Genomic DNA, 11,617 nt, shown 5'->3' on the forward strand with positions numbered 1-11,617 from the left:
TGTTAAACTCTTATCAGCCCCCTGCTGGGCGACCCTGCAAAACTCCATTAATCCCAGTTAAACGTGAGAGCTCTATTTTCCTCCCCCCTGGGCACCCAATTCTGGCTGCTGAGACATGAAGGTTGCTCTTTGGGGGCCTTTCTTAGAAATCTTTTCTTGCTTTAAAAAAATGAGACCCAGGGTAGAGATGGACTCTTTCTGTTTCTGGCTGGGTGATGTCGATGGGACGTATCTGGACTTTCAGAAATGACCTTATAACAATGGCAAGGTGCGATTAGCGTGCATTTTGCTCTTTATTTTTTGTGGGGAGGACCTCACGTTCAGGAAAAAAAAAAATTTAGCGTGTGATTTTTGATATTTTCTCTTTAGCGGGGATCCCGATAGATGCGACATCTGGGGAAATACTCCTCTCCATCACGCGGCCTCCAACGGTCACGCCCACTGCGTCTCGTTCCTGATCAACTTTGGCGCCAACATCTTCGCCTTGGACAATGACTTACAGTCCCCGCTGGACGCTGCTGCCAGCAGAGAGCGGAAAGAATGCATCGATCTCCTGGACAAGGCTGCCACCGTCCAGAACATCACGAACCCCAAGAAGGTCACCAGGCTGAAGGAGCAGGCTCAGAAGAATGCCAGGAGGCAGATCCAAGAGTGCGAGAGGCTCCAGGAGAAGCACCAAACTAAGATGGCCCGGACCTACAGCAAGGAGGAGTCTGGGACTCTTTCTTCTGCCCAGGGCACGCTCTCCAGGTCGTCCCTCTCACAAGCTTCTGCTTCCAGCACGTTTGGGTCGCTGTCTAAGGGCATCAAAGACACCTTCAAGCTAAAGTTCAGGAAGAATAAAGACACGGCGGAGCGGGAAGGGAAGGCGAGTGGCAGCGGGCAGAGGAATGTGATGGACGTCTTCAGGGAAGAGGAGGAAGACACGTCAGGCGACTTCAGAGAGAAGCTGCAGCTCCCAGCCGAGGAGGACAGCTGTGTGCAGCACGAATCCATCCTCAAACGTCCGGGCCTGGGAAGTATTGTTTTTAGAAAGAACAGACTATCGAGCCCCGAATACATCTCGGACAGCAAGAGGGAGATGGGGTTTAAATTGTCCAGTGAGTTGTTTCAGAGACAAGGAGCAGCTCAGGCAGATGACACCAAGGCCGAGGAAGAGGGCGAGGAAGACGGCCATGACGACGATCTGCCTTGGGACGAGGACGCCGTGGAGTGGGAGGAGGACGTCGTCGATGCTACCGCCCTGGAAGTGTTCTTGCTGTCCCATCACCTGGAAGAGTTCCTTCCCTTCCTCATGAGAGAGCAGATCGATCTAGAAGCCCTGATGCTTTGCTCTGATGAGGACCTTCAGAGTATCCAGATGCACCTGGGGCCCAGGAAGAAAGTTCTTAATGCCATAAATGGAAGGAAGCGGGTGCTCCAACAGCCCGGGCAGCTGGTCGACACCAGCCTCTGATGGAGCGTTGGGTCCATGGGGTGAGCCTGCTGCAGTGGGGTGACATGGCTCACTGGAAGCCCCCCCAGGCCACGCCTGCTCTCTGCTGAGTGCCGGGCCTCTGGGAGTGGTGTCTAGGATTGGGGAGACACCCACTTTAGGGAGAGGCCCGAGCTCTACTCTGAGGAATTCTCTGTACCCTTCCAAATAAACCACTGGTGAGAGACTCACAGAGACCCGGGAATTAAAGAATGGAGTTCTTCTTCAACGACCTCGTTAATCTTTTTGACTGTAGGAAGGGTTAAATGGATGACAGAGAAGGGGAAAAACCGTCTTTACTTTTCCAACTCTGGACTTAAGATTATGCTCCCTCATCACACTGCCGCTTACTTTCTGATTCTCGTGCCGCGGGGATTCTAATTCCAGTTCCGTCCTTTGCTCCATACTTTGTTGGTGGAGAGGAAAGGTCACCCATTGGCTTGAGACTTAATGCCCAACGTAAATGTGTCTAAACCTTTAACAGACGTTTACATGTTTCTAGTAATGGAAATGGGTCTATAATACCCCTGCCTGAGAACAGAGACAGAGAAGGAGAGTGAAGAAAAATAGAATATAGGGTACTTGCTATGGACTGAATTGTGTCCTCCCAAATTCATAGACTGGAGCCCTAACCCCCGATATGGCTGTATTTGGAGATAGAACCTTTATTAGAGGCAGGGAAGGTCAAATGAGGTCATCAGAGTGGGGTCCAAGTCCCATAGAACTGGTATCCTCATAAGAGGAAGAGACGCCAGGGATGCGCATACACAGAGAAAAGGTCACACGTGGACGCGGCGGGAAGGTGGCCATCTGCCAGCCAAGGAGAGAGGCCTCAGGAGAAACCCGTCCTGCCGACACCTTGACCTTGGACTTCCAGCCTCCAGAGCTGTAAGAGAATACACCTCTGTTGTTAAGCCCCCCCCAGTCTGTGGTAGTTTGTTACGGCAGCCCCAACATAGCGCCCAAGCAAGAAGGTTGGGGAGGACGAAAAGAATACAGAAAAAAAAAGTCTGGCACGTTCGATGATTTTCCTAAGGGTAAGTGCCTCTTAAAACTAAAACAAGGAAAGAAAGAAAAATCTAGGTTCTTCGTAGGGAACATGTGATTGTAAAAATGAATATCACATTTTCATGCTCATTACGTGTCCATCTTTTATTCACGGTCGTCGATCGCCGTCACTACGTGTCTGAAAACACTGAGGTCCTACGATATAAACTGCCAGCATGGCAGCTGGCATATTTTTGCGTGGCGTTCTCAAATTCAGATCGAAACCCTATTGAACAGCCAAGCTTCATTGCATTTTTATGGCCAGACTTACGTCAGGTGTGTGCATAATTTGCATACAGCTGTTTACCTTCAGCGTGCTTCCTGCTTCGCCTCTGTGTTATTTCAAGAGGCGCCGTGGAGGACATCAGCTTAGGGAGGATACGGATGCTCAGATCTGAGGGACAGGTGGTTCTTTCTTACTGGTAGGATCCAGAAAGGTTGTCAGTCACCGAATAAATACGTCACACTAGAGGATGATTGTGTTTGCAAACATTACATTTTGTTGGTCTGGATTAAACCGAAGTGGTATTCACTTTCGATAACATGCGTGAAACCGGTCAGCGCAGAGAAGGCACCCACACAGCATTTGCAGCGCGTGAACCCGCCTCCATCCGCACTCCGTTGCCGGAGGCACCAGGGCCCTCCCTCCACGCGTTCCCCAGAATCCGCCTGACGGTCAGACAGTCGTTGCTAGGATGTAGGAGAAGTAGAAGCCACGAGGGAAGCACTGCTGCTCACAAGAAGGATGCTCTCCAGGAGAGCTTCGTACTCCATCTTCGCAGGTAAAAGCAGTGTAGAAAGCCCGGCGATGTATTCTAGCAAACAAGAGGCCGCGTGAGGCGGTACGGAGAATTCTGAGCTGGTTGAAAAGAAGGGCACACACGTGACCCCTTCATGTAATCACAGTGAATGATGTAAACCTCTGTGAGCCCAGCATGGTTCTTAGAAGTTACGTTGAATGTTTTTGAACAGTTGTGTCTTTTTAATTAGGTTATTCCAGCTCGCAGACCCCACAGGCTTCTCTGCCAATGCCCGAACATCTCCAGTTGGGCCAGTTAAAGGTTACATACTTTATGTGCCATTATCATGAAGACTGGCTCCAAGTGTGTGAACAAAACAGAATTAGCTTGGGTCTCATATGTCATGGAGCCAATGGGGCGAGTTGAAGGGTCCCCGCTCCTGGGAACTCCCCCACTGCCAGAAAAGCCAGGTGCTGCTCGCCACGATGGAAGCCCGTGCTGGGGTATCCGGTCTCCATGGCCACGACGTGAGGCACAGGCACGGGCTCATGACGGTCCCGTGAGTCTCAGTTCTGGGACTTCTAACTGTCGAGGAAGACAATCTGTATTTCTGCTTGGGTTGCCGGAGAGGACAGACTAGGATTCAGGAGCCGCTGGCCACCACCCTGCCACTACCGAGGGGGTGCCTGCTTGATCTTGGGGCCAACGCTGAAGAACACAGCTGAGGGGTGGAGGGGGCAGGGTTGAGTCCCTCTGACAGTGGGAGCCCTTGGGTGCAGCTGCGGCCCGAACCGATTACCCATGTACTTCGTAATTACAAGAGCCGCTAGATCCCATTTCTCACTCATTTGCTCGTTCAGCTTAAGGTAGTTTGAGTTGTGGTCTCCACCACTTGTGACCAAAAAAGTCTCGAACGATATAGAAGCTCCGCTGTTCCTTGAAACTTTCATTATAAGAAGCCAGATGCAGGAGGCTCCATAAGGTACGACGCCGCGTCTCTAAAATGTCCTGGAGGGCAAATCCGTAAAGATGGAAGGTAGATAGTGGTTGCCAGGGGCTGGGAAGAAGCGGGGAAGGGGCTGACTGCTAATGGGTGTACGTTTTCCTTTCGGGGTGATGAAAATGGTCTGGAATGAGACACGCGATGGTGGCACGACTCGGCGAAGACCCTAAAAACCACTTCAAGCTGGTGCCCTTTACGGTCCTCCAATGGTCCTTCGATTTAAAGAGCAGCATGTAGCCGTCGGAGGCCCCCGGGCGTGAGTGGGAATGCGCCATCTCCTCGCTCTGCTTGCGGGGAGGGATGGAAGCTCTGGGGACAAGAACCGCGGACTGACACACGCTCTGTTTCCAGGAGTCCCAGAAGCTAGTGGAACGCAGGGGGAGGGCTTGCCGCCGTAATCGGGTGTGACAAGGCATGACACAGCGTGGCCCCTGGCTTGGCTTTGCAACTACTACACCAGTGGGGGTCTGGTGATCGACGGCAAGGCGTGCTAAGCGCAAGACTACAGTTCCCTGGGGACGAGGCTCCTTCCCGTGACCCAGAAATCCTGAGAACACCAGCAGCAACACCCCGTGAGCTGGAGCAGCCGCCTGAAAACAAAGTCCCTTCGTTTTATTTGCCAGGGGACCCTGGTTTAGCTGCAACCGTGTCCTGTCCTGCCATTCCTGGAATGGACAGAAATTCGGTTCATTTTTTTTGTTGTTGGAACAACTTTTCCTGAAAACGCCCAGGCCCTGGGACTGGCGGGTTCCTGAGATGCCACCCATGCTTCGGCCCATCCAGGTCCCAAGGGCTGACACCCAGGTGAGCTCGGGCATGGCAGTCCCCGAAGGGCAGAGCAAGGCAGGGAACATGATCCTAAGCGAGAAACGCCTCCACACAAAGTTTAAGTGTCCTTCGAAGTTTAGTTCGAAGGGGTCAGAAAACCTTCTGTGAAGGGCCAGGTGGTAAATATTTTAGGGCCTCAGGGGCCACGTAGCCTCCATTGCGACCGCTTGATTCTGCCATTGAAAGGCAGGAGCGGCGTGGACGATACACGGACCAGGGAGCCCGGCCGGATTCCCAGCAAACCTCCTTGGTGGACGCTGAAGTTCGTGTTTCATATACGGCTCGCGTGCCATGAAATCTTATCGTCCTTTTGTTTTTCCTCCCCAAACATTTGAAAATGTCAAAACCACTCCTACGAAACCAGGTGGTGGGCCGGGCCGCTCCAGGCCCAGCTGCAGGCTCCAGCCGCCCCCTCTGAGTCCTGCCGCCGAGGCCGCCTGCCTTGGCCCGGGATGGGTGTCTGTTCTCCAAGGGCTGGGCCCGGTTTTTATTCATTTTTGTAGCTGCCGCTGGCCCCAGTACGGAGCCTGACACACATCAGGTGCTCGACGTGTGTCTGCCAGGTGGAGGGGTACGCCGCCAAAACCACCCCAAAGTGAGAAAGCAAAAACCGCTCAGAAGGGTCGAGCGGCTTTCCGCAGAGTCTGTCTCCTGAAGGGCTTGGCTGACCTCTGACCTGCTCTGGACGCGGTGACTCTCACACACACAATTAGACCAGTGGGACGTCTTTGAACCAGGCTTCGGGGCAAGTTTATACTGCCTTGGCCTGTCTCTCTGTGCGTGAGAGATTTAAAGAATATTTACCAGCCAGCAAGGCATGGATATTGACCAACCGGCACAAGTGCTGAGTGGCAATTTGGGGGCTCGGTCATCAGAAATATGGAAGATCTTTAGAGAGAGACAGAGGGTGTGCCTGAGGGGCAGCGGCTTATCGACCAGCCAGTTGGGAAGTATTCATTATTTCAGATATGTCAGCTCTGTGGTCGTGCATGTCCACGTCCTTAGGTCTGGGGGCAGGAGGGCTGGACTCAGAGGCCAGACCGAGCCCATCCTTTGGAGGACTTCCGCCTCTACCAAATTAACTGGTAATGGGGCTCCCCGGGAAGCCCTGCTCCAATCGGCAAGCCAGAGGGTAGGGAAGGAAGGAAAAAGAGGTCTCGGGCTGCACTTCCTGTCCGGGCCTCCCTCACGTTGGGTCTCCCAGCCATTTCCCTTAAGCTCCCCGTCTTCGAATATTTTTACCCTCCACCCCCCCACCCCCACCTCTGGAGGATGTCTGCTCCTGAGTTCCACTGAGATCTAAGTCTAAGTGACAGACTCCTCACACTGGCCATATGCAAATCGTTTCGCAAGAGCATCTCCTTTATTATTTACAAAAAACTGGAGGTAACAGGTGGTGGAGAAGGCGTGAGGTCGCTTGCCCAAGGATGCATGTCCAGGGAGTGGCGGAGAAGGGAATCCGACCCAGGACTGCCCAGGTCCAGAGTTCACGTGCTTAACCACTGCGTCGAGACACGTAAATAATTGACTCGAATGATGGATGTCACCGTGACTCAGCCCCGGAGCCTGGTGACTCATTTGTCTTCCCACTGGTGACGAGCGGACCTGCCTCAGGCTCTGGTGGGACGTGTGCCTTGGGGGCGATGGCCGTGACCTGAAGACTTGAACACATGGTCTTCTCACAGCGGGCTGGCTTCTCTCCCCTCACTCCTCCCAGCTCAGCGAAGATCTCAGCCTGGGACATGAACACACGCCGACCCGGGCCATGTAGCCCGTGTCTGCTAGGGCAGGGAGGGCATCCCTGGATTGGATGAGGAGTAAATCTGGTAAATAGACCATTGGTACACGGGATGATGTCAGGAGAATGCTTCCTGCTCGAATACTTTTGGGGGGTACCATCGGCCTCTGTGATACCGTGAATGCAGAGATCCAAGTCTGTGGCCGGGGGAATGTCCTGCCAGGGCACTGTGTCCCTGAGGACATGGGCATGTTCTTATCTCAACACTCATGGTGGCAGCCCCCTCCATGCCTCTTCGCCCTGGTTACAAAAGAAGAAGAAAGCCAGACAGTGGCCCAGCCCGGTCCTGCGCAGGGGCCGCGTGGGGAGCGTTTCCAAGCTACGGCTGGCCCCCAGCTCCCAACGCCACTCGCTTCTAGGACAGCCCCGTCCTGCCATTTTCCCTTTTCCACTTCATTTCTCATCTCATTCCTAAAAGATTTCGAGGCAACGTAGCATGCATCTGTTGGGACTTACTGGCCATGGGATGCTTCACACGTATTATCGGTAGCCCCCACCAGTACACGTCAGGTCTGATCCCCATTTAAAGAGGCACCAGCTGAGGCTCGAAGGCCTGCAGGTGCTTGCCAAGGTCATGTCCCGAACACGTGCACATACAGCTCGGAGAGCATCATGCCTTTCACGCCTCTTCCCGGAGCAGAGACATCGCTTGCATCTCCTCCGTGCCCCACGCCCCTCCGGCTTCCGTCACCTCCTTGCCATTCGTTCAGTCATTCCCATTCCCCCTTCTCTCTCAACTGTGACCAAAGAGCCCAGTGTCAGGGGCTTGGAGAAAAGCCAACCAAAAGAAAACCAGCTCCATCCCGGCCCCGAGCTTTCACGTCCTCTGCAGAGCCCAGAACCACCACCGTGAAACCCGGCAGCGGCGCACGGGATCACGCAGAGGCTGCAGGGAACCACCTGCAAGCTGGTCAGCGGGGCTGGGCTGGGGATGGCGGCGACCCGGGCACGCACAGGAAAGCAGAGCCTAACGGGGACGGGCGTTGTTCAGTTCCAGCTAGTTGATGCCCGTGAGAAGGCAGGTCTACTGCTGGTGATTCCCATTTTTTGAAACTATCTGCATGCATTCTTTCTTGATTTTTAGAACACTCTGGGGTCCAAACGAAACACATGGGTTTGCTGGATCCAGCTCATGCCAGCCAGGCTTTGGAAAGCGCTAGAAAGCCCGACACGAAAGAAGGCAGCATCGGATGCTGTCCTGTTTTTGGTCCCTGCGCCCTCTCCCGCTGCCCCTGCTTACTCGAATTTTTCAGAGAGTGCTGTAAAAACGCCCACGTCCAAGGCCGTTTGTCGGGGGAGTTCTACAGAACAAAAGAGTAACTGACGAAGCTCATGGATAAATCATAAGCCGGTGGGGAAAACCCCAGCTTCGTCAGGCCACCTCTTCTCCTGGCTCTGTTCCCCCATGTTTTTCAAAGGACCGTGTGAGGCCACTCGGGCAGGTGGCGGTGGGCCAGGCAGCGAGGGGAGGCGCTGATCGGGGCCTTGCTCCAGCGGAGCTGGCACTGGCCAGGGTCAAGACACTGGCTGGGCGGGTGCAGGGCAGGCTGCGGGAAGTGGGGGGCGGGGGGCTGGAAGCAGGCCTGCCTCTCGGCCAAGCCGTAAAGTGAGTAAAACCTGTCGTTGGTGTTGGCCGGTTGACTGCACTTATGACAGTTTTCTTAGATCTCGTTGACACCTCTGTGAACCCATCAAGTGATTTTGTCCTCGGGCCAGGAAAATACAAGAGACGTCTTGACCCCGAGTCGAGTCGGCCCCTCCCGGGGAGAGATTCGGCGCCTTCGTCCTACAGCGTAAGGAAATCGCCGTGACCACGTGAGCCTGGGAGGGGACCCCGAGCTCCAGGGGAGACCGCAGCCCGGAAGTCACCTTGATCCGTCCCGCGCGAGTCGAGGGGCCAGCTGACCCGCGGGAAAAAAGAAATCGTGTCTGTCTTGCTGAAGATTCAGCTCTCGTGCTTTTCACCAAGAACTGGTTTCTCTCGATGCCCCAGTTCCTTTCAGAAACCGGCTCACTGTCCGTACAGCCCCCCGCATCTCTCACCCACCCGCTCAGCCACCTCCTAGCCCCGCTTCCCCCGACCCGCAGCACGACACGGGCCCCACAGGCCCATCCCTCAAACGGGGGCACGTCTCGTCTCCTTCACAGAACTCACCTTTCGCTGGAACTGTCCAGCGCATCTGTCTGTCTACTCGTTCGCCATCTGCCGCCCCTCAAGGGGAGGGACGCACCGGGGAAGAAGGCAGCAGGGAGCCTCGGCGTCCGACCTCCACATCCTGGTGGTCGCTCTCCTCGCTTTCATGAGCATCTTCCCACTTTCTGGCTCAGGCAACGGTTCCAGATTCATCTCGCACCTTCTCTTCCGAGAACCGCGGCCTCCTTTTCGGTGGTCTGTATAAACCATGCCTAAGTGGTAGGTGCGTACATCAACACCAGGAGTCGTTTCTTTCTAGGTTTTCTCCTAAAAAAGGAGAAAATATATGCACGTGTAGGTACGCACAGATACCCATATACATAGCAATTCACATATATAATGTACCTAGAAGTTTGTATATTCACATGTACAATCTATGTGAAAACATGTCTGTGGGCACACGCATTTAAACATCTCTACGTATCTACGTTCTTACATTTATGTGCACGTACACATAAATCTACGCACACATTCGTGCGAAAACCTCGACCCCTTCGGTTCCGACCCGACACCACAGGTCACACCATCTCTCCGCTTTCCGTATAGTCAACTCTCTTCTCCAACAGGGAGGCTCCCGGGCCACATGCCCGGCGTCTTTATGACGCGTCTCATTTCTATCATCCAGAGGAGATGTTTTCCAGAAGGCACGATGAAGGCGCGTCCGTGCCTGGTGTTTCTGGGATCGCCGTCTTGCGTCGTGGATGCGGATGCCTCCCCGTTGAGAGTTTTGTCCAAAGACAGATTTTCACACTCTTCCCTGTGGAAATAAGGAAACGCGGATCCTCCGCGGGTCGGCCGCAAGGTCTTCCTTACCGCTTTGCGAGGCTTTCTCTCGCCGTCGCTGTCACCTCCGAGTCTCTCCCCGCTGAGTCGCATCTTGGATTCTCTGTGTCTGTGTCTCCCCTGCTCCAGCTTCTAGGACTGAGTCTCCCCCTGAGTCTCAGTATCTCTGGGTCTGTCCCACCTCTAGTCTCTATGACTCTGAGTCTCCGCCTATTTATCTAATTGAATAATTGGTTAATGTGCAATGGTTAATTGGATAACTGGTTGATTGGATAATTGGATAATTGGACAATTGGATAATCAGTTAATTGGATGGATAATTAGTTAATTGGCTAATTGGTTAATTGGATAATTAGTTGATGGATAATTGTATAATCGGTTAATTGGATAATTGTTAATTAGATAACTGGTTAATTGGATAATTGGTTGATTGGATAATTGGTTGATTGGATAATTGGATAATCAGTTGATTGGATGGATAATTAGTTAATTGGCTAATTAGTTAATTGGATAATTAGTTGATGGATAATTGTATAATCGGTTAATTGGATAATTGTTAATTGGATAATTGGTTAATTGGATAATGGATAATTAGATAATTAAATAATTGGTTAATTGGAAAATTGGATAATTATATAATCAGTCGATTGGATAAATTGGTTAATAGGTCATCGAATGATAGGATAATTAGATAATTGGATAATTATATAATCAGTGTATGAGATAATTGGATGATTGGATAATTGGGTGATTGGATAATTGGATGATTGGATAATTGGATAATTAGATAATTGTTTAAATAATTGGTTAATTGGATAATTGGAAAACTGGATAATTGAAGCTCATGGCTTACTTAACTGCGCTGGGAGGCTCTGCATTTTATCCTGCATCGGACATGCTCATGCTCTCAACCCCTCGGGAGCCCCCAGAATGCGGGCACACACCCTGCTGGAGCAACCGGGGTATTTTGCACTGAGCTGTGATAATCGGTGTCCTCTGGGTCATTCCCTCGTCCCACCGGAATCAGACTGGGTCTCCTCTCTGGGTCCACGGCGCCTCCGCAGGCACGCGGCAGGTCCTCAGTAAATGTCGACGGAACTGAGACGTCCGGCCCCAGGAGGCCACCCCGCGCCTGCCAGCGTGCCGGGATCTGCAGCTGCACGGTCCCGTGCTCGCCCCATCTCCGTGCCCGCCCTGCCCCAAACCCGGTTCTGCCCGAGCATGTCCCCTGCTGTGCCGCCCACCTCCGCCCTCTTCCCTGCACCCTCAGAGTTTCGCTCCTTCCTGCGTCACAGAACTCGTCACATAGTCAGTCACACTCTGCACATCCTGTTCACACACTCGTTTGGTCAACAAAAATTACTGAGCATTTACTACGTGCCAGGAGTGGAAACAGGAAGAGTCAAGGCACAGACTCGGTACAAAGCGATCTTAACATACACGTCAGGGGACCTTGCACGTGACTGTGGACACGGACACAAGGCCATCCATGGTGGCAGCAGCGCCCCATCTCGGGGTGGCCTTCTTACCTCTCTGCTTCGAGAGTCCGGCGAGCTCTGGGAGGAAGGGAGCAGGTGCTGTGGGGACAGGATGGGCAGCTGTGACATTGGTCGGTCAGAGAGTCAAGGCTGACTTTGCAATCACACGGCACCAACGGCCCCTTACAGCAACAAAGGAACCAGGCCAGTGAAAGTGCTCGTCACCCCTAAGGGCTAGCAGGTAGCTCCAGGTCACAGTGGTGTGACATCCC

At 53.1% G+C, this 11,617-nt stretch overlaps 1 protein-coding gene across 1 annotated transcript in view; it reads left to right on the plus strand.

Moving 5' to 3' along the window:
- Positions 1 to 8,057, plus strand: part of ANKS4B (ankyrin repeat and sterile alpha motif domain containing 4B) — a 10,178-nt gene extending 2,121 nt beyond the window's left edge. Inside the window, exon 2 of the mRNA XM_011380951.2 lies at positions 370 to 8,057. Within this exon, the coding sequence (XP_011379253.1) occupies positions 370 to 1,456 (1,087 nt within the window). The 3' untranslated portion in view covers positions 1,457 to 8,057. The remainder of the gene's footprint in view (positions 1 to 369) is intronic.
- Positions 8,058 to 11,617: the final 3,560 nt, after the last annotated feature.

Source organism: Pteropus vampyrus, unplaced genomic scaffold, assembly GCF_000151845.1.
Source record: "Pteropus vampyrus isolate Shadow unplaced genomic scaffold, Pvam_2.0 Scaffold417, whole genome shotgun sequence".
In the NCBI taxonomy this organism is placed as follows: Eukaryota; Metazoa; Chordata; class Mammalia; order Chiroptera; family Pteropodidae; genus Pteropus; species Pteropus vampyrus.